The sequence below is a fragment of the Parasteatoda tepidariorum genome, chromosome 2, assembly GCF_043381705.1.
Source record: "Parasteatoda tepidariorum isolate YZ-2023 chromosome 2, CAS_Ptep_4.0, whole genome shotgun sequence".
In the NCBI taxonomy this organism is placed as follows: Eukaryota; Metazoa; Arthropoda; class Arachnida; order Araneae; family Theridiidae; genus Parasteatoda; species Parasteatoda tepidariorum.
The window spans coordinates 77608111-77632780 of record NC_092205.1 but is presented as its reverse complement, the minus strand read 5'-3'; the positions used below and the strand labels follow the sequence as shown (position 1 = coordinate 77632780).

The 24670-nt window shown below is 30.2% G+C and overlaps 1 protein-coding gene across 4 annotated transcripts in view; it reads left to right on the top strand.

The window, feature by feature from the left end:
- Positions 1 to 24670, top strand: part of LOC107446375 (carboxypeptidase D) — a 79117-nt gene that overhangs the window by 33972 nt on the left and 20475 nt on the right. For all 4 annotated transcript variants that reach the window (XR_001584376.4, XM_016061002.4, XM_043054974.2 and 1 more), the window contains exons 2-5: positions 1327 to 1528; positions 16720 to 16817; positions 20780 to 20952; positions 23489 to 23685. Coding sequence is in view for 3 of the 4 variants with exons in the window: in XM_016061002.4 (XP_015916488.1) it covers positions 1339 to 1528; positions 16720 to 16817; positions 20780 to 20952; positions 23489 to 23685 (658 nt within the window). In the remaining variant the exon portion in view is untranslated. The remainder of the gene's footprint in view (positions 1 to 1326; positions 1529 to 16719; positions 16818 to 20779; positions 20953 to 23488; positions 23686 to 24670) is intronic.

Sequence of the window (24670 nt, the reverse complement as noted above, 5' to 3'; positions counted from 1 at the left end):
ACTATAGTTGAACTTTAAATACCTTGTGTTGACAACCTCATCGACAGCCTTTGAACTCCTTAAAGCTATAATCCGTAATATTCCATAATGACTCTTTTTGCTAGATTCAGAAACGTGCATGGGCTATACACTATTCATAAACATTCGTCTAACGATTTAGGAAGCTATTTTATTTTACAACAGTTGTTGAACAGCCGACCTAAATTTTGACGGCTACCAACGCTCAACTTCGCAGGCTTATAATTTTGAACCCAATCCAGAAGATAAGGGAACTGCTGTATCAAGTATTTGGAGAAATTTGCCTTGGTGGGATTCGCCAAGGATAGAACCAACCCGTATTTGCGTTACATGGAGAGGAAAACATTCTACTGTTAGCTTGACGGCAAGGGGCCTCTAACTCATGATCCATCTATCATTGATGATATTTTACGTCTGCACTGTAGTCTGCGCAACGGAATTCGTATTGCCCAGTGATCTCTGGTATTTAAACCCATTTCACCTCATTGGAAGACAAGCGCTCTATCCCCTGAACCATCACTGCTCCTAGGAAGGTATACAGAAGTTCAAGTTCCACTTTAAAAGTGTAAAGTGTTCACGTATTTAGCGCTGTCTGTAAGACAAATGTTTATGAACAGTGTATTGCTAATTTATGTTTATGAATCTAGTTTTAAAAATAAATAATTGCATTGAATCGAAATTTGTTTTTAATTTNTACGACCATCCATGCTCAACTCAGTATCCTTGTGATTTTGAGCCCAACCCAAAAAGCCACGGAACTCCTGCATCAAGCATTGTAATAAACTAGCTTTCATGGAGGATTTTTTTTATAGAACTAAACAGCATTTGAGTTGCATGGAGAGAAAAACCCCGAAAGCCACCCACACCAAAGGAATTCTAACTCATTACCACTGAGGATATTTTACGTCTGCACTGTGGTCGGCGCAAGTCGGACGCGGAATTCGTATTGATCAGTGATCTCTGGGATCCAAACCCATTTCACCTCATTGGAAGACAAGCGCTCTATCATTTGCTCCTAGAAAGGTATACAGAAGTTCAAGTTCCACTTTAAAAGTGAAAAGTGTTCACGTATTTAGCGCGGTCTGTGAGACAAATGTTGATGAATAGTGTGTTGCTAATCCATGTTTATGAATCTAGTTTTAAAAATAAATGATTGCATTGAATCGAGATTTGTTTTTAATTTATTTTAATGTGAAAAAAAATTATAAAAACAATTCATGTCTTATTCTGTAATGTCACCAAAACTGAATACTATCTTTAAAAGTAGATGTAACAGGCCTGTAACTAAATATTGCTTATTACTTCCAGGTATTCAACATCATGGGCCACTTTCTCCTGTCTAACTTATTTTTGGTGATTTCCGCTGTCTGCTTGATTGTTCCTTTTTCAAGTGCTCTAGATGTGGATTTTGCTTACCATGACTATCCTCAAATGACTGCCATACTTCGAAGATTTAACCGAGAACATCCTGAACTTACGAAGCTGTACTCGATTGGTAAATCCGTGCAAGGTGAGTCGAAATCAATGTTGCATGTTGCAGTGAGAGCCTAACTGCAATTTGAATTATGAAATATGAACTAAATATGAATAACTAAACTTTATGAACAACTAAAATTTGAAATCTGAAATATTTAGCATAAAATCAGACGCAAAAATTAATTTCTCTGAATATACTTAACTTTTTTTGCTGAATTCTGCAATTTGGAAAATACTGTCCCAATACGGCAGTTATAAGAACGTTCGGAAGTTATGAGTCCATCAATGTTATTGTTTCAGTTTTTGCGTATTTCGCCATAGCTCAAAAAGTTTTTGAAGGAACCTAATTTTTAATAATAATTTATTATTTTTATTATCTTTAATAATAGCCGCGAAATTTTTGAATCATGAGATATACAAATTTTTTACACTATTTGAAACTATGTAATTCCATACGGCAAAATTCAAAAGTAGAAATTAATCGGACATAAAATACCAAAAATTCTCGAGAAAAAAAATTAAAAATTCAGCTTTTTTTTCCATTTATATTACTCAAAACTATCGTCTTTCTGAGGATACGATATTATTCGTATGAAAAAAACAATTTAGGAGTATCAACTTAGAATACATTCCGGATAGCCAGAATGCAGAAATTTTTTAAGGGAATCTAATTTTTAATAATAATTCATCATTTTTGTAATAATCTTGAATAATGGCCTTGAAATTTTTGAATTGTAAGGTACATAAATTTTTACACAATTTGAAACTTTGTAATTTCAAGTCGCAAAATACAGAAGTAGAACGTAGTTGGACCTAAAATATTAAAATTTCTTGAAGAATAAAAACTAAAAATTCCGTTTTTTTTCTTCAAAAACATTATTTGAAACAGTTGACTTTCAGAGGATACGATATTATTCGGACAAAAATAAACCATTTTAGGAATAACTGCCCTAATTCCTGATCATTTCATAGCACCTGTCACTCAAAACTAAAATATTAAAATATTAAAATATTAAAATACTAAATTATGTCATGTAAAAACTAAAATATTAAAAATTCTTGAAAAATAAAAATTAAAAATTCCGTTTTTTTTCTTCAAAAACATTACTTAAAACAGTTGAATTTCAGAGGATACGATATTATTCGGATAAAAATAAACCATTTTAGGAATAACTGCCCAGAATACATTCCTAATCATTTCATAGCACCTGTCACCCAAATGTAAAAAGCACGCTCAACGATACTTTGCAATTGAGTTGGACGTTAATTAATGCATGCTAGTTGTGTAAAATTTTATTTGCTTTGAATAATTGTAGTATTTAGAACAGGAATTTTCCAGACATAAATAAAATTAGCAACTTTCTTAAAAAATTAACAAACGAATATAAGTAACTTTTAAAATTTTATCTCTGTTTTCAGCTACTGAGCATTACGATTTAAATATTTCAGACATTTTCGTTTAAGTTTACTATAAATGTCCCACTTTTCAAAGTGCTTTTATGCCCTTTAGAAAAGAGCGATCAATAAGAAAAACACATTCGCAAGAAACATAAACAGCAAAAAATGCACTCAAGCCGTTCGAGATTTAATCCCAACTGTTTCTTGATTTCTTTATCTTCTATTCCAATACTATTTACCTTCCATTATGTTTCTTTGCCATTTTCTTAAAAACTCGAAAGGAAATGGTTGAAAGATGTTAAGGAATAATGGGTATTTTCTTTTTCACTTGAAGGAAAGAAGTATTTTTTTAAACAAGTTCCCAAAACTTAACTGTTGAATATTTAAATCAAAACATTTAGTTTTACTTTATTCAAATAAATGGTATTGGTTAGAAAAAGTAAAAAAAGAATCTGCATATTTCAGAAAGAATGTCTTAAGATAGAATGGCTTTTTCCAATAAAGCCTACGTGCCTTATGTTAAATATTAAGGGTTGAACTTACAATGCAAGTTGTTCATTTAAAAGTTATTGTGGTTAAGAAATTAGTTTTTTTTGTCCTTTATTGCTTTTTCAACACAATGAAAATTGGGTATTATGTCAAAATTTGCGTATTTTTCACTATATGTGCTAAAAAAAGAAAAAAACTTTGTTGAAAACTCTATGTAAATTGCTTTTGAATAAAATGCGAGCTGGATATACGTTAACATATTTACAGGTTTATTAGGTATTTTGTCACTTAGTTCGAAAGTTGTAAATAGGATTTCGTTATATCCGTACTTTAAATTTTGCAATGACCTACATGAAACGTTTGCGACTGACTCGTATGTAGGGTGTTCCGTAATCATCACTCTTAGTGTGTAATATTAAAATCTTAGTTAAAATGAAGTCAAAAGCTGTCCAAATTAGGAGTCACAAATTAATATTTAAGGGAGGGCGAAAAAAATTCTCTATGTGGAATTACCAGTTAAAGAAAGCGGGATGAAAAACACTAAAACCAGTTTGATTTACTAGTGCTTTTTTTNTTTTTTTTTTTTTTTTTTTTTTTTTTTTTTTGGTAATCCTTCGGAACTGAAACGCGCTTTGATCTTTTCTATCCCGTCTTCCTTCGTAGATATTCGTCATATTTCAATAGATTTTTTCCTGGTTTATTTATGTCTCTTAATATGTACAGTTTTACATCTAGGTTTTTGACGAGAATTTAAGGTACATATTAAGAGCGGTTATTATGGAACACCTGTTTACCTTAAAACAACAAAAGTAATAGTGAAAAGTGTTTTTTTGCAATAAATTTAGCATATGTCATGCTGCTTTTAGTGTTATTTGCCTGCTTTATAATAATGGTTTCTTTGTTAATCAATTTTCTGCAGCAATTTCGTCACAGTTTTAAAATATAAAGAACTCATATCTTCCTTTGTACGACAGAAAATTGAATTTACAGTTAATAAGCCGATCGCTTTAAAATGTTGCAGATCATCTTCCTTTAATTATTTCGATTATTGCAATTAGCTTTGATAAAGGCTGTCACGATCATAGCAAATTTGTTTATGTAATTTAGGGCCAGGAATACAGTTATGACTTCCTCCAAAACCTAAGGGATGGGGGTAAAAAAACGCTAATGAGGGAGGTGGACTGGAGCTTCTTCATGAATAAAATATATTGCTATATCCTCAAGTTGGGGAAGTCAATTACGAAACTGATAAAATGTAATTCAGAAATTATATTCGTGAAGGGCGTTGGGACTATGTAATCAAGACAATTTACTAATCGTTCTGAACAAATATTCCGGGAACACTCATTTGTCGAAAAATTCAAATGACTGCCTCTTTTTTCCGAAAGCTCATTTACTTGACAGGCACATTTGCTCGAAAGATAAATTCTCCAAACAGAACATTTAATAGAAGAGAAATAAATGTAAGAATATGCACATTTTACCCTGTCGTCAACAGGGAAAAAAATCAGAGAGGTGGTATAAAGAGCCTATCTATACCACCTCTATGAGAATAATATACTGTCAATGTAGAAATCATAGGCCTTGGTGGGAAGGAGATTTAATGACTATTTATGCGGGTAGTTAATTTTCCCTTATGTTTCTTAAAAGATTAGAGATTTTCCAAAATTTGGTCAATTATAGGAAGAAAGCTCATTTCCATAAATATTTTTAACAGAGCTTTATAGCTTTTGTTATTATTTTCATAAAAATCACTCGCTACTGCTAATAAATTTTTTTTTATCGTTAATATATTATTTATGCTTTTATTAGTATTTTTAATAAGCTGATGCTCAAATATAAGTTGTCAGTCATTTAGGAATTTCATGATTTTTTTTTGTCGGACAAATGAGTTGTTAGGCTGATGTATCAGATGTAGCATTTTCATGTCGGCAATAAGATGCTTTTAGGCGTTCTGCTGTTATTTAGCGATTAATACAGAAACCTGTAAAGTATCTGATAAGGAACAGTTTTAAATAAAAATAGTATCAGGTTTGACAAAATGTGCTTCTTAATCATTATATTGCCCAAAGTTCTCCATTACATATAATAAAAAAAAATTACACAGGAAACTAGCAAAACAAATGGGAGACTCATTATTTAAGTATATTTTTCCTACAGTTAATAATTTTTATTTTACACGCAAACACAAAATAAATTTGAATTCAAAACAAACACAATAGAACGCAAAATTGAATTGAAAACAAAATAAATGTAAAAATTTGCTTTCAATATTCTCGGAGTTCATAGACTTAAGAAAGTGAAAGTTTTCTTCCTATTTAATAACTTACTTATGTCGCATCGCATTCTTTAAAATAACTTCAACCTTTACGTTAAGCCTTAATCTCAATTGTCAAATATATCACGTATTCTCAAGAAAAACATATCGACTGTTTGGGCATTCGTGTCGCACCTCGTTGAGAATATGTTCGAACTTTAGGTGACAACTTTTGTCCACACTTATAATTTAAAGGGCATGCTTTTAATGCATTATTCAAAACATGTAGGAGTGCAATTGCTTCCAGATTATATTCAGTTCTGTTCACGTTGCTTGACTAGAGATTTGCGCAAGCATACCATTTTTCGATAAGGTGCATTTTTATTCTCTTCTGGACGAAGATTTGTTTACAGTTAACCTTTTTTTCAATATAATATAAAAGATTATGGCTGGTACGCGTATGTCCGACACGTGAAGACTATGTTTTAAGCATATTTCAAGAGGATTTCTTCACGCAGTAAAATCCGCATTCTCGTAATGTTAAAGGCTGCCATTTGTAAGTAACCTTTCCTAAAAGATGGATAAGTAATACGACAATTTTTTGTAGCTTCTGTTGATTTTAAAGAGAGCTTTTTTCTTTAAGAAAATATGACATTTTTAAAAAAAAAAGTAACAAAGCTTTTTGTTGCATTCGTAGTAGTAGACAAAGTGAAATCATAATTTTATTGATGATTTATTAGATGAACTAGGAGGATCTGCACGCTTACCCCCGTAATTCTTATTCATCTATGAAGTTTAAATTTTTTTGTATCCTCTGTTGATTTTTAAGAGAGCGTTTTTTAAAAAAAATTGATAGGAATTTTTTTTTAAAAAAAGTAACAAAACTTTTCGCCGTAGTGGGTAAAGTAAAATGATAATTTCACTCATGACTTTTTAGATAAACTAGGAGGATCTGCACGCCTGCCCCCATAATTCATCACTGTTTATTTTCAATATTTTCCACTAACAATTGATCAATGTTTTCCACAAACACACAGAACATTTTGGACATAGACAATTGCCTGTTTTTGAAAAATAATCATCAAGATGAAACAAACTTCTTATTGCATTTATACAAATACTTGATCTTGTTTAATTCGGGTGTTGACATTTCAAATCCGAAATTAGTTTTGCTCCTAAAGCTACAGATTTTTTTTAAATGACACTTTTAGTCTATTTTTCGACGAAATGTACAAGTTTAAAAACGTTATGTACAACAAGGGTTCGCGTAAATGTTGCGACTAACTTCTAGATGAGTTAATGCACATTATCAGGTTTAAAATTGCATAAGAACCCATGCGCGGAAATGTCGTTAAGCGGCTAGAGTCTTTTTCCTCTATTATGATTGTTCAGAAGCTTTCGAAAAAACAGTTCATAATAGGGGAGCATCCCTTACGGCGCATGATGACATTTCTGTACGTTTTAATTGTGATGATGTACCCTAACTTCTCTAGAAGTTATGACGCAATATTTATGCGACCACCTGTAATATCTAACGTTTTTAAATTTGTACATTTTGTCAATAAACGGACAACAAATGCCATTAAAAAAAGCTGTGGTGTGGAGAGAAAAATCGGCTGATGATTTGAAATCAGCTATACTTAAGTATCTAAGATTTGTTAAAAAATCTCAAGCAACAGAAAAAAAATTGTTTCCCAGTGTGATAAAGGAAAACTTTTCCCCACTCCAGAAATTGAGTAGGATCTCTGCATTTCATGTATATTTAATAGCAATTCAAAGATTTTCAGTATTTTTTGTTATTTAGGTTCAATTATTTATCTGGAGTTTTTTAATTAGATGTTGAAATTTAATATGTTGATACTCCTTTTCACTTTCATTCTTTTTTAGAAACTCAAAAATATGATTCAAACTCCTTTTACGATTGTCAACTAGTTCAACTATGTTTAGCTTTTAACCACCATGAATGTATAAATAAAATTTTTTGTATCTTTGAAAAGTTGAACAAACCAAGAATTACATCGACTACTCGATATTGCTTATTTCATTTGTACTTCGATGTTTATTTCATTCGATTTGATATGCGCTATTTACCGTTTGCTTCGTGCGTCACGCTTTATTATCTTGATCATTTACAAACTATAACAATTCGAAGACTAATAAAAGCATACACAAACAACTATGTTATTTAGGGAAACATTAACTAAAAAATATGTAGATAAAATCTAGCATGCACATGCATAGCGTTAAAATGCTTCGTGAAAAATCAATCAGCCGTTCATTTTTTTCGTACTCATTTGAATACAATTTTAGGACGTAGCATAAATAGTTTAACGGGACTTTACTGTTTATTGCGAAATATAGAGGTACCCGTTGATAGTTTAATACAATTTTCTTTGATTGTTAAAAATTAATTCATTTGAATTCACAAAAATTGACAAATTACCCTAAGGTCATTTAATTAAAAACTTCATTCGCTACAAAAATAAAGAAATTGGGAAAAGCAGTAGACATATTTCAAGTGCTCAAAAACAGGTACCCATTTTCAAGACTTGTCAGACGTGAATGAGAAGAAACCAAAGAGATTTGAAATGTAAAACGTAAAATCTCCGACGAAGAATGGAAAGGTGAGAAATTAAACTAGAAAAACCACAGTAGCCGAGAGAGAAAAAAGATGGAGAAACAGAGCAGGAAAAACTAAAGGAGGGGCAAATCATCGTAAAATTAATTTCCACGTGCTATGGAGAGATGGTGAGGAACTAATTGAACTTAACTATGTGGTTTTTTGTTGTTCTGTTTTTTAACTTTTATCTCTCTCAGCTACTGTGGTTTTTCTAGTTTGCTTTTCACCTTTCCATTTTCCGTTGGCAGCTTTACGTTTTATATTTCAAACCACTTCTGTTTCTTCTTATTCATGTCTGGCAGGTCTAGAAAGTGGGTACCTGTTTTTGAGCACTTGAAATATGGTGACTGCTTTTCCCAATTTGTTTATTTTTGTTGCGAATTGAGTTTTTAATTAAATGACCATAGGGTAATTTGCAAAATTTTGTTGGTCGGTGCTAGTCAAGAACAGTATACGAACTGACCATTTTTTTCCGTGATTTGACGTACCAAATAATCACAGTAAATCGTCGCTATTTTAAATTTCTATAAATTAAGTACTATCCACCAAATTTAATCATATTTCCTTTAATTACACTACTTCTAAAAGATACTGACCATTGCAAATCAATTATTAAAAATTTAAATAAGAGCTTTTAAAAATCAATTTAATTGTTCTTTATAAAACATAGTGGTGTCAGTCATTTTAAATGAAACTTTTATCCTGAAGAGAAGAAATTTTTTTATTCACGATGTATAATTTAACAATTCATGCGGGATAATATGTTGATTTAAAATAAAATGAATTACTTAAAAAAAATATCACTTGACAACTATTTAGCTATGGACAAATTCAGAGAATAACTTTTAGAATTCAAACATCAATTATCATTAAAATCTCATTTCTGTTTGTTCAAAATAAATGTACTTACAACTCAGAATAAATTAACACTCCTCTCCTTAATTTGCTTGCTACCATTAATTTCACAAAGGATGTCTTCGAAACATTCTTCAACCTTAATGATAGTGCACATCACTGTTGCCAAAACCATTTGCCAAATTGAAAATTGTGACAGAAAATGGAATAATTTTTCTTCAGTTAAAACAGCGGTGTTTCTTTCATTTGAATTGTGATACCCTTTGCTCTTTCGAGGAGTAAGTATATTTAATTCGTTTCATTACCATAGCAGCTATGCAATTCTTTCTTTTCTGCCTCGATATTAGCATTAATAAAGAATCCAATAATAGTTACTTTATCAACATCGAGTGTCCCTCTAGAGTTGATGCGTCATATTTACGATTGGGCGATAAATGGAAAAGTTTCCCAGTTATGAGAGTTCTGATTAATAAATGTCAGAGAATTGAAATGTCAGAGATATGTTTTGTCATTTAGTTGGCATTTTCATTGGGCTTGCATTTGTATTATGCACTTTTACGTAGGTGGATCTACTATATATAAGACTTTTTCAATAGCAGCAGACGACTTTTATTCTCGTTTTCATGGTATCAATAGAGTCTAACTAATCGTTTGGCAGTGTTTAGTTTTTTGAAAGTTTTATTTTATTTTTATAAATAGCTTGAATCATTAGTGAGCGTAACGTTCTTAATGAAGTTGCAGAAAGCGTAATAATTAAATAATAATAGCTGATAAGGAACAAGTGTTTTCTAGGTCTCATTAGGTGTTGTGTACATCAATTTCCACTATGAACGATGAGCAATTAATGCAAATTATTATTGTAAACTTTTAAGTAAGTCAAAGAAGCTTATCAGTCCGAGACTTGGCATGTTGACTCGCAAAGTGCTCTTGAAACAGGATAATGCGACGATTCATAAAACAGCAATAACACAATAAAGTATACAGTCGAACATCCTCCATATAGCCTGGACGTGGCACCTTCGGACTATTTATTGTTTGGACCTTTTAAAGAAGACTTTTTTTTGGGGGGGGGGGCTAGATTTTCCTCCAATGAAGAGGTAGAAGATTTTGTGCGCAGTTAGTTCATTACGCGGGCTACTTTCTATGCCACCGGGATTAAAAAAAGTACAAAATGTTGGAAAGTGTAGAAGATCACGAAAACTAAATCGAAATAAAAAAATAACATTCTTTGTATTTTCTTGAAAGCTATATTTTAATATTTAGTTATCAAAAATAAAAATCTCATTTATATTTTACTAAAAGTACTAGATTAAGCTAAGCAATAATTTCCAACGAGGACTAAGGTTTTACATAAATTCATCTTTCGAATTTTATTGATATGGTTGTTTATTTCGATTTGGTTTATATTCGTTAAGCTTCTGTTATAAAATTACTTTAGGATTTTATGATGGTTTTGCTTAAATTTGATAAATCACTTTTAGGAACTTCAATTTTAAAGTAAGAATAGTGAGACGTTAAATATAATTGGGTACTCGCAACTCGAAAAGAAGTGAAGTAATTATGCCTAAACATGTGATTTAAATCAGATTTAATTGGTTAACTGTAAGCGACGTCGAACCTAATTGGTAGGTAGGTACTTCATTTACGTCGCAACTAGAGCTGCAGAATTGGCTATTGACGACTGTCGGACCATCCCTGAGGATCATCCGAAGATATGCTATCACAACCTTGATCCTCTGCAGAGGGAATGACTTCTTCGCTTTGATAGCCCGACGATCTACGTGTGAAGTCGATCACTTTACGAGGTAGAACTGTTGAACGTGGACCGATACCCATCACCCTAAGTCCCTACGCGGGCTGATCTAAGTGGTTACCCAACCGCTTACTGATTGCATAGTGATTCTAGACTTCAGTGTTCAACTAGGGACCGTGTCTTAACGATCAGTCCACTGCTGGATTCGAATGTGATTGACTTCTGAATCAACAAGTGCTGCGATTTTCAGTTACCTGCAGGTCACCTACGTCACTTGCAGGTATTCAATTAGTTAGTTTCGTGGATGAAGGTTCTTTTAAGTCTTCTACAACTTTGTTTTAATTTGATAAATCTTTAGGTTTTTCAAATCTCATCGAATGCAAAGGTGTCAATTTTTAAATATTTTTGGAGGAGAAAAAGGCTCCAAGTGCACCTGACGACAAGCAATTGATAAGAAACTTTAACCCTTTATAAAACCGTTGGAAGTATTCTTCTCTCCAACTTCATTAGTTTTGAATAGCGATGGAAGGCTATTTTTTCGCCAATCATTTGCGCAGCCATCTGTCAATAACTTCAGAAATAACAAAAAATGGCTTTGTTTACATAAATACGGGTACCAGTAAGGGTTAGCGTGAGATCAAGAAGAGAGGCTAACACTGTGGAGCTTATTTTCTCTTGTGCATTTTGCGTTCACTCAATTGATCACTTTTCATTTTTTTTGTTGTACTAGTTGTAAACATAGAATTTTATAATTTCGTTCATTTGTAACCAGGGAAGTTTAAGTTTATGACCAATTCTTTATAGCCGGTAAAATTTAGAAAACTCCTACCTTATAACGAAAAAAAACTGTTTTAATCAAATTATTTTTTGGTAATAATCTAATGGAGTTTTTTTCATGAATTAATTTAATTCTCAAAAATATTTTACCAAAACTTTACTAGAATAAATAGCTCTATAAAGGGTCAAAAAATATCTTTTGGAAGAAAATTAAAGCCCTAAACTTTAAATCTAATTCACTGAAATTCATAGAAATTTCACTAAAAACTTTGATATTTGTTAAAACATTCATCCGTTTAGTTTTTCAAATGCTTAAAGCTGATATGAGCAGCATTTATTTATGGAGGAGAATGTGGTTTAAAAATCAAAATTCTTAAAAAAAAATTTCGAATTTAAACTAATGATATAAGATTAACTATCACAATATTTTAGTATGTAACTCCTTGAACAAATATTCAAATACCATATTCAAATAAACTATAATCAAATTATATTCAAATTTGTTGATTTTTGACTTTATTAAAATACATTACAAATTAGTTTTTAAAATTTTTATTTTTTATTGATATTATTTTTTGTTATTAATTTTAATAAAATGAAAATTTCTTGAAGTTTATTTAATATATGAATTAATGCCTACGTAATTTAGAAATTCTTTATAAAGTAAGTAGCGAATTACAGGATTATTATAAGATATCTCTACACCAACATAATATTCTTTTTACTTTGAACTAGTATTTATTTTTGCTTATAATTTTGATAGAATGGATAAAAACTGAATTTAAAACACATCAAACTTAATAAAATATTTTTAATGACTTTTTGTTTTATATTTATTCATTTCGTTTAATAGATATCGCTTACATAAATAAAAATAGTTTCTCATACATATCGAATACTTTTTAAATTGTTAACATATGCTGATAAATAAAGCTAAGCCATAGCAATTAAGCTAAAAAAAAGGCATAAAAATGGCTATACTAAAGACATTAGTAAAGGCAAAAACGTACATGCATTTTTGTATCCTTATTTGTGCTTTACCCAGATTGTTTTGCATTATCCATACGTTGCTCTAAGTATTCTTTCTTCTCATTTTGATATATACTGATAATCACAAATTTCTCATACCCCTAATAACACTCAAAACGATTAGAAGTAAAATTGTTTTTGAAAAATGCTAAATTGATTAATTTTGTTTTCGTTAAACATTCGAATCTAAAATATAACAAACTTTTCGAAAATGCAAAAATTTTCGCCAGGTGCGCTATCGCGAATGATTTTGGGGCAAAGTAGAGTGTGACGACCTCCATGGTCAGCTGTTTAATACAATAATAAATGGATAGTGAATGACTTTGGATTTTATAAGCATTTATTTACTTTGCCTAATCATTTTCACACCTTTTAAACACATAATTCTAACGTTTTTACAAAATAATTTTTATTTCCACACCACACCCATCAAAACAAAGTAGGTCAACACATTAAAGGGATATTCAATTAAAATTTTCTTTCTTTGATTTCTTTTGTTGGGCAGATCCAAGGCTTGCTGATCTTCCCATTAAATATTTTTTTCAATGTGTTTCTCTTCAATGTGCTTTTTTTTTCAATGTTTTAATGCTTTTTTATTGCTCGAGATATCGACACTTAGACACTCCTATTATAAAGACGACCTTTAAAATAAACAAAACGAAGACTATATTTCAAATAGATGAATGAGGTTTTTCCCTTCTGCTTTAAGTTATAACCATGAATTATTTTATTCTGCATGGGTTGAACATTAGCGCCTGAATTAAAAGATGAAAGATCTGTAACAATTACTTATTTTGAAATTATGATTGATGGCCTCAACTGTGTGTTAATCTTTGCAATGAATTTCTCTCTCACTGTTTCCACTTTAAAAATGAAATTTGTTAATTTTTCCTGCATTTGATGGTCGACAGAAACAGGTAAATCCAGCATATCAAAGTCGTATACAGAAAAACATGTCACGTATATTTGTTTTTATCACTCATATTTGGTACTTAATTTAACTAATTACGATATTCATTCTTTCATTATTGATAAAATATCTAAACTCCAACCTTCAACTAAGGCGTGGCATTTAATTAAAAAATAATCATCGGGCAGGATATTTATGGGATAAGAATTCGCTGAATATAAATTAGTTATGCTTACAATGTGTTTAATGCTTACAACGTTGTGTTTATTTACGTTTGTTGAACAAAAAAATCGAAAATTTCCGGCGTAATTCACTTTTTATTAACAGTTTTTCACACTAAAATAAATTATAATACAAAAAAAATGTATAAATAAAACAACTATGTGGCATAATTTAATGTCCAAGAGTAATGCATGCCACCTCATCGTGGAACTTTACTCTTTCACAGTGGCAGACGCAAATTTCTTGACTGGAGGTTATGTTAGACGTCCTTGAAACAAAAAGTAATCATTAATAAAGTAAAATAAAACATTACAAAGAAAAGTGTTGACCCATATCCCACTTTTTATTTTATTTTATGTTAGTGTAAATTATTAAAACAAAAATTCATCCTTTATAAGGCAACAATCTCTTTCTTTTTCTTTAATGAAAAGAGTATTTAAATTGTAATGTTTAAAAGCTTCCTATCCAAAAATTATATTTTATACTTAATAAATTTTTGTAAAATATTACTTAAAAATATTGCATAATTTTTTTTTGTTTAAATCTGAATTTCATCATAAAAATAGTAATTAAGTATAATGTATACCTGTTTTCGTTAGATACCTGGGGTGTACCCCACCAAGTATGGCACAGTTCTTATGGGCGAAATCCTGGTATTTGGATGTGACTGAAGCTTTTCCAGATTTGAATTTATTATTATTAAGGGAAAGTACAGCAAAAGAATTTAATTTTAAAATTCATTCAAGTATTTTCTAAAAGTAACGTAAAGTAAAAGTATGGGGATTAAAAATTTGGCGAAGAAATATAAACTACCTCAACTGATCTTAAAAAACAGTATTTTTTTTTCTTTTCGTGTTAAAAAAATTGTTTATCAATTTGTTTTACTAAATCAGTGTGTTTTTTACAGTTTTTTTAAAATTTTAATTTGATTCTCTAATATTCATGCATATTTGTAAATACCCGAGTACTGCAGCTACAACAAGCAGTTTCTTTACTACGCCCGCATTTTATTCGAAGTAAAACATTCAAAATGGATACGAAATTGAACTTCACAAAATATTTTTTTAATCGACATTATAAAAAATTCTCAAAATACTAATATTTTTTAAATTTTCTTTTATTCAAATAAGGTTACAAATTACACAATTTCCCTTCCCGAAATAAACTACTGTATATAGTCTTCTCTAATTCTCACGTATGTAACACCCACATCAATATTTTGTTACAGTTTCAAAACGGTTTTTCCACATTTAAACTTATAAATAGCAATCGAATTTATCCATTTGTCAATAGTTTAAAAACCTATTTATAGGTATTGGAATTAGTTTCATCGCCTACGTCAAATTCGACCAACACTTGTTTTTAGTTTCTGTATTTGGTTACAAAAAACGAAAGAAAATTGATTAATAAATTGACATAAAAGCCAAAGTTGATAAATCGCATGATGTTACATTATTTCTGACATCTATATATTAACTTTAACTTACATAAATTTCCCAAAATTCAAATTTTATAACTTTTATTTATTTATTTTTTATTATGTGTAATTCAAAATTAAAAAGAAAGCAATTAATTGTGCTAAACCATGACCACAAGTAAGTAACATATATTAAACTTTAAATGTATAGTTTACTTCAAATTAACAAATATTCTGCGATTCTTGCAATATTATTTAAATATTGTTTTTATATAGGTTTATAAAGTTATTTTAGTCTAAAAAGAAAAAATCTTGATTTCAATTTAATAGCGATAGTAATTTTATGTTATCCGTTACTATGACAACCCTCGCTCTCAATAATTTTTTTTATACATGATTATTTTCTAAGAATTTTAATGAGTTTATTTTACACGTGGTTATTTTTTACGATTAGAACTGTGAATCTAATTATAGCAAAACAATGATATTTTTATATTAATTTTTAAGTTTAATCTCTTAGTTTTAGTCTTTTATTAAGCAACTATTTGAGTTTCCGATTACGGGTACACTACTAGAATTTTCATTCTAAAATTACCGTAAAATAACCGACAGCAGTCTGACCATCCGATTAACCGTAAATTTTACGGTAAAGAACATTTTTTACTTTACAGTTTTGAAACCGTTTATAACTAGTACGTCTAGAAACCATAAATACAAAACTGCGTCGTTTTTTAAGCATTTACAACAAGCATGGTTTCAAAACCGTAAAAAAAAAATAAAAAAAATAAAAAAAATTAACTGGACAATGGCGCTAGGCTTTTCCTTAGGTAGGTATTGAAGGTAATGAAGGAAATATTGCGGTATATTGAACACCCGTTCTGTCGGTCATGAAATCGACAAATTAGCTCAGTCGTCTATAATATGCACCCAGCTGCAAGGAGCTAAGTAGCTTCATTACTTGAGCCTAGCTGGTGCGATAAAATTCTGGTTGTTTAACCGTATTAAGTGAAAGCAGTTAATAAACGTTTTTTTTTTCTCAGAAAAGTTGGATTACCATCTTATTTACTGTTATTTGACTGTTTTGTTTAAATATGGTGAAATAACAATTACATAAATTGTTATTTAACCATTTTTTCCGAGAAATTTTTAACAGTGTATATGCGTTTTAATTACAGCCAACTGTGTTTTTTTATCTGGGTCACGAACCGAACTTCACGATGCGTCCAAAGTAAAAAATGTAGTTTTTTTATAGTTCATAACTTAATAATAGTTGCGAAATAGACTAATTTTTTTTATATGTAATTGAATAACCAAAAAATTATCAGTCTAGAAATAAAAGCGTGACGGCGATTGGCACTCCGTGTAACTTCCTTGCAAACCATTTTATTTATTGCATTAGATAATTGTGTTTTTTTTCCTAGATGTAGAACTGTAAGATATAATTAATTGAAGATGGAAAAAAATTAATTGAAGACTGATTTTTTAAATCTGTTTTTAGGAAGGGAATTATGGGTAATGTTGGTAACCAGCGAACCAAACACCGAACCTCTACTGAAGCCAAATTTAAAATATGTAGCGAACATGCATGGAAATGAAGTAAGTTATTCTCTTTGAAACTAATAATATTTTTGAAATCTGTACTTGAGGAAACTCGCTAAAATACTCTTTGTTTCAGCAAAATATAACGAAAAAAATATTTGGAACGATTTCTCTTTCATTCTGTATGGTAATTTGCGTCGTAATTTGAAGAATGAAAAATTATACATGGATTTATTTTAAGAATATTTTATTTCAGATTCGTATTTATGGGCTTTTCATGCCCCTTTTCCCTTACCTGCATAATTCCAAACCAGGTTCTCACGTCAAAAGAGCTCCTGAGTTTGAGAAATTTTTGAGTAAAAACCTTTCGTTGTTAACCTGATTACAGGATTTGCAATGATCTTCCTTACTATTATCTTTATTTTGAGTCGACTGTTGTTGATAGAGATCAGGAGTGGCATTTTACTTTCAACCACTGGTTATAGTTAATTAATTTATGATTTTAATAAGTGTAAAATATTTTGAATTTTTAGAGGTATCTTTCTCTCGCCCCAATGACAATTTGCGAAATAGTCGAGAACTGCGGTTTCAAATATTTGGTTATGGAACCCTAAATCAGCGGTTCCCAAATGGTGTTCCTAAGAACTCTAGAATTCCTTGAAAGAGTTAAGGGAAATCCCAGAGTTAGGACTTTGCTTTAACAGTTTTGTTTTACATATTTTTGTAATCTGTAATTATATTTTGTTCCGATCAATAATCTATCATTTTCTTAATATTTCGGGTTACTTATGAGAAAGTATTTGAAATTTGCCAATAAAAAAAAATTACATTTTTATTAAAAAAAGAGATGTAATTTTTCTTTATAACAACGCATTGAAAAAAATAATGCAGAAGGATATGTATTTTTAAAAAAATTCCATTGATTCCCAGCGTGCTTTTCAAACCAAAATAAAATAATTAAATCCGTTAATAAGGACATAAGTTACCCTAATAATCACCTTAAACGTCTAGCTCTTTTAGTTTTCTCCTCATTTTCAGTATATACACTAACGACAAATTAATTGCTAGGTTAGATTCAGCTCCAAAATCAACGTAAAACCTAATTTAATGATAAAATAATGACAAAATTGCAGTCCTCATATTATTTTCAAAATGCCTTTTATTTGTGAATACTTTTATTCATTAAACTTTATTTTTAAAGCTCGATCATTTAAGGCTGTTTTTCGAAGGCCCTGTCTTTATATGAAATTATGCTTTTTTGCGAACAATAAGCTTTTTATAACTGCTGTGTGTTTGCAACTGTTCTTCGTGACTGTTAGATCAAGTTTAGCTTATCTAAAAGCGGCTCTGCCTACGCTTATTTTGAAAATGGTGCAAAACGTCAATATGAGGAAAGGCCACAGTTTTGCGAAAATGAATATCGTTTGTGGTCTAATTTTTTAATATTTAAAAATCTACTCCAATTCTGCATTACCAAGGCTTATAAAAATTTGCAAAAACTGAGAATAGGACAGTGATTCTGATAATTTTTATGTAGGTGGAAAAATGTCACCAAATTGGCGACTTTTAAAATATTTTAATAACTTTTAAAATTTTTAAGTTATTCGTCTGTTCTAAAGCCCAGATAATTCTTCACAGCTAAGATGTTATATATAGTTTAAATTAATCTCATTGCTTCAAGTGTAAGGCACTTAAACTAAGGCTTTTTTTATTTTACTTGGTGACAGAACTTCGAAAAACAGTGTAAAGGTTCCATAACAGAAAAAAATGGCAACCCTGTGGAAACAAGATTTGATGAATAAAGTTAAGTAATTGTGAACATATAAGCTTTTATTTAAATTGGAACAAATAAACCTTAAATCTCGGAACTCCACTGAAAGATTTTTAGGATCCACGGGTATTAACATACTTCTTATTTTATTTGTTAATAACTATTTTTATCGACTAGTTATCTTCACATTTCGAGAATTCTTAAAATTGAACATTTCTTTCATTTAGAATTTATTTTTAAATAAAGAAAATAGAGAGCTTGTTTCTAATAATAATAAAAACCAGCTCAAAGTTCAGATTTTGTTAATTGATTTACAAACTGCTCCCTGTACGACTTGACTACAGTGTGATACTACAGTGACTACACTGGTAGATAAATTAACGTCGAAGTCAAAATACTTACGGCTAACCTCTAGAGGTTTTAATATTCCCCCTTTTCCTTGCAATGAGTTGGTTGCACCCCGATAGTTCAGTTAGTATCCACTCGATATTCAATTACCACGTCTTCTGAGTTCGGTTTAAATGTTCGAGGTACGGGAGTTATTGCAGCCATTACAATATGTGGATTGTCTGTATAGCAACAGGAATAATATAAAATGCTAAAATTGTTTGTTACAAAATTAATTTCTTTTTGTATAGACATAAATTATTTTTTACTTTTAGTACAATTCGTCAATGGTAATTTTTCTTCTGTAATTTTTATTCGATGAATATTTATCGTTTGCGTGTAATTGCGTGTCAGAAATAAGAGTCCATTGAAAACATTCTCTAATCATTCTCAATCCCTTTGGGAAGTAGTTCCGCAAAAGTAATTGTCGAACAATATTTTTGAAACTTCATTCACAAGAGGCCATTCATTAAAAGGAAAAGTAATTTGTTAATGTCACATAATTTAAAATTCTTTTATTTGGCTACACGCCTAAACAGGTAAGTTTTTTTTAAAGCATAAAGTTATTTTTAGTATGTACAAAAGACATAAAAGAGAACAAGTTTCCATCTTTAATTAGTTCGTAAAATCGATTTCTTTTAACGATCTCACAGTAAATTTTAATTGGAGGGTTCGCTTTCTAAAGAAAAAGGATTGTCTTAAACTTTAAGTAGCGTGTATTCAATTTCTTTGGGGTTTTTTATGAGCTCTTATTTTAAATAAATACTGATTAATCTTAGCTTTTTTTTTAAAGAAAATAAACATGACTAGAATGTTTGCCAAGCGCTTGAACCATGGTTTTAATTTGCCATTGTGGCAATTTAACTTTAATTAATTTATCATTTCTTATTTAATTTATTGTTTCATTTCAAAAACTTTAGCCAATATCTAGTTAATGAAAATGTTTGAAACAGTTTCTCACGAAACAAAAATTCTAAGAAATTGTCATAAAGTAATAAAACAAAACTGTTTTATAAATCAATTGTGTTTAGTCAATTTTTCGTTATAATACTAATACACAATTATATACTTTGTAAATAGAATAGGTATCATAAGGTTACTATATTTCTCCATTCTCCACATTTTCCTCCTCTCCGTTACCATGACTTTGGAAGATCTCGCTTTTTCCCCCGCCAGTAAGTTTCAGTAAAAAATTTGAATACTTTGGCTTGAGGAAAAAGCAAGGTACGGAGAAGGGAAAAGTGTGGATAGTGAGAAATCCTGTGAACAGCACCAAGAGTATGATAAGACTTTATTTTTATTGCGGTAAATTTTTCAACATTTTTAAAACAACCGTACTGCAAGAGTTTGTTTAATTTGATCCTTATCAAATGCAAACTTTTTCATATTTAGTACTTTTTGTCATTTTCTGCGACTATCTCACAACGCTTTACTAGCTTTAGAATTCCATTTTTGTAGGAACTCGTTTTTTTTAAATAATTTTTTAGAACGTAGTGTAATTTTATCTTTCTCTCTCTCCTTTTTGGCATTTAAATTTGTAAAGAACTGGAGAAGCAACCCTAAGGCAATAACGAGGATATAGAAAATGAATTGTTTTTGCAGTGTCCCTGTGCAACGACATGCAGTTTAGCATTATCATGGTGAAATATATCTTTTCGGTTTCCAAATTGAATGTTTTATTTAAGTTTTAACGCTGAGTGATTAGCTCATAGTATTTCGCTGCAGTTATTGTTTGACCGAGTTAAAAGAAATTGAAAAAGTAATTCCTCTGCATTCTAACCGGATCCGGACACGAACTTTAACAAATGCATGTTTAAATTCAGGTATTAATTGTTGATATTTCTGATTACTTTTTCTATAGCCTGTCGGCAGGGAAATGATGCTGCATCTCTTGTCATATCTACTGACGAATTACGGAAAAGACGACTACGTAACGTGGCTGCTCGACAACAACAGACTCCATATCATGCCTTCCATGAATCCTGATGGATTCGAACTCTCCGTTGAGGGAGAATGTTCTGGAACACAAGGAAGGTAAGACGCAGTTTTAATAATAATTGTATAAATAAGTATTTTTTTCCGCGAAAAAAAAAAACTGTTTTATGTTTCTAAATATATTTTAAATTTCCCATTCATTGTTACATGCTTTCACAAATGGGAAAGTGGTTTTATTGTAAAATTTCAGGAAATATTTTTATGAATAGATTATTCAAATTACTTCAATTCGATTAATATAGTCTCAGGAGATAGACCGCTCGCCTTCCAATGAGGCGAACCAGATTAGAATCCCAGTCTATACGAATTCCAGATCCGGCTTGCACCGACCACAGTGCTGACGTGAAATATCCTCAGCGGTAGACAGATCATGGGTTAGAGTCCTTGCCGTTAGGCGAACCGTGGGAGGTTCCCGTGGTCTTCCTCTCCATGTAACGCAAATGCGAGTTAGCTCCATCAAAAAACCCTCCACGAAGGCAAATTTCTCCCAATACTCGATTCAGGAGTTCCCTTGTCTTTTGGATTGGGATCAAAATTGCAAGGTTACGGAGTTGAACATCAGTAGTTGTAAACCCAAAATTGGGTCTGCCGTTCATCGACGGTTATAAAATAAAAATATATTTGAGTTTTGTTCGTAAATAACGCAAAAATAATGAAAAACAATTCTAATAGTAAATTTTTTTTTGATCTTGTTTCGTGCAGAGTACTGTTTGAAGCGGTAGCATTCGAGGACTACCAAACACCAACTATTTAAATCGAATAATTTTAGAACACATTGCTAACTGCGTTGTATACTAAACTGTGTGACAAACATTTTCAAATTTTCCCTAAAGTATAGAAATATCTGTGCTTCTGGTCTCAAGTCATTACATTCGAAACGTCATGTAAACTTTGTAAAAATGTTTTAAATGTTAGAACGAACATTATATTGGATGTATAACAAGATAATTGTAAGGAATAAAAAATTTTTCTTTGGAATCTTCCAACAAGACAACAACTAGGAGCATTATTAAACTTTTAGTAGACTTATCACTTGCAAAATTAGAATTTCTGGTCAGCTATTTCTTTTAAATTTTATTCAATTTTATATTTGATCTGCCACCCTTTGAAATTATGTAAAGACTCTATTTTTTACTTTCAACCACAACAATAGTCTAGTTTCCTAACTGCATTTGTTTTTATTCCGGTCGGAAAATTAGGTAAGTAAGATATGAAAAATATCAAAACGGTCACTTTGTTCCCTTGTTTTTTTAATGCGAGCCCACTATCCAATAAATGTCGATGCACTCTTAGACATTTAGTAGCATATCTGCCAATTCTACTGGATTTACCAGTAGACTGGTAGATTTTGCCACTACCTACTGGTATAATAAAAATTCTCTTGGTCTTTGAAAATGTTAGAAAATTCTCTAAAAAGGCATTTGTTTTTATTTCTGGTTATTAGTTTTCAAAAAAAAAAAAAAAAAATTCCTCTTGAAATAGAATTTTTACATAAGTCATTACTTACTTGCTTGAATATTTAAATAAGTATTACCAATGGATAATGAAATAAGCCTCACTTATAGTAATTATTTAAAAAAAAATTTCTATCTTTTTTCTTTGTTTCAAAAATTTCAGTTTATTTAAATTCAGTTCTCACTTTTTAAAATATAAATTCGTTTAACTATCAATAATGATTTACTTTCCTACTACTAAAAATTATGAGTTAACATAATGTAAAAACATTTCAAATTAATTTAATGCCAATCATAAAGGAAAATATTGCAGACCATTTATATATTGTAATAAAGTTTTGTATTTTGACGACAATGAAAATCCCTAAAATTCCCTATATGTAAAATATTTAGTATATAATGCATCAGATATCATTAAATTTATATTATCTAGTAAAATCCACTGGATTTTTTCCTATTCATGTTGGCAGCTATGTAGTTATAAAATATAAAAAAATTTAACCTATGTTTTTCAAGTAGTAATAAAAAAAGAACTAAACTGCTTTTAACCAGAAATAAAGCGTTGGGCTCATCACTTTTGAAAGACTGGGGAGAGATTTGACGGTGTTGATCAAGGTTTAATTATCACGAAAGTGATACGTCCTATGTTTTTTATTTCAAGTCTGACAAAATAAAACTATTTCTCCTTTTTAAACCACTTGATAATCGTAATATTTCGAATTTTACTGTCAGTAACACTTTTGTGGCTCTCATGTTTTTGTTCATGTCGGTACTTTTCGATATGGCGATAAATTTCGATTATAGGATATGGTAAAAGGTGAAAACCTATATTTTCATCAAACACTGAGTTCAAGCTAAATTTTGAGCACATCAGCTTCTAGGAAAGTTGTCAAAATTTTGAATGCAAGAATTCACCTTCACAGATACAAAAGCAAGTTAGTGAAAACGAAGTAAAAATAAGTAAACTTAACTTAGCAAACACCATTAATTTTAGCTTTCTTAACCCTTTCATGTAGAGGGACGCCGGTGTCCCTTTTATGCATATATATTTTTTTCTGCTGATTTTCTGAGATTTCATAAGTATATGTTTTGATTCTTATTTAATTTGTTATGTTTCATAGGGGCAATGCAAATTTCCAGGATTTGAACAGGAATTTTCCAGATTATTTCTCCAGCACTAACCCTGTAGCACAACCGGAAACAGCAGCCATGAGAGAATGGATTACAAGCACACAATTCGTTCTTTCTGCAAACTTCCATGGAGGGGCTCTGGTTGCAAGTTATCCTTTTGACAATATTCCGAAAAATACCCCCAGTAGTAAGGACGCATTATTTTTTTCGATTCTTATTCAATTTATTAAACTATGCATGAATTTTCATAAGATGAGACATTATTGATTTGTATGATAAAGAGCCTACTTATGTTAATTGCAATAGATAAAGGGAAAAAGTGCTTTAAGAATGAATATTTAAAGAGTTGTGAATATTTTTTATATTTCTGCCTCTGAATAAATATTTAAATTTTGTAATAATTAAAATTTAATTTTTGTAATAATTAAAATTTAATTCCTGTAATAATTAAAATTCAATTTAAATTTTGTAGACACTATTTTGTAAAATTGTCTCTGATTTAAATCAAATTTCAAGAGAAAATATAAATAGGAGTGAAGTGATATGCCTAATCACGTGATTTAATTCGATACCTGTAAGCAACGTCACGCGTGTGCGTGGCGAGGCTTCTGACATTCCTGATTGGCTTCTGAATAGACAAATGCCAAGATACACATACGATGACGTCACTTGAAGGTATCCAATTTTTCAATAATATCGTGTTTGATTAAATAACTTGCTTTTTTTATTTCAATTGTTCGTATTACCAAAATTAATCTTATATCCATTTTAGTGGGGCGATTTTTAACGTTTCTTTTAAGCGAATTAGTGCTATTCGTCCATTAACTTTGCTTTTCAGCCCAACCTACTTTATTTTATTTACCGTTAATTTTAAATTTAGTTTACGGAAACACGATTTAAATGCGTAACCATGAACAAAATACACACTTAGTGGAAAAAAGAATATATTTTGGAAGAAATATTAAAAAAAAATAATTATACATAATGAATATTTCTATTGAGTAATTGTAATCTCTTATTTATTTATAATCTGTATCTATTATCTATAACTGCACTAAATAACTAATATCAAGAGTTGGGTATAAAGAATTTCAAATTGTTTTTTCCTTTCTTTTTTGCTTCTAAAAATATTTTAATTTATTATCCTAGCAATTGAACTACATTCATGTAAC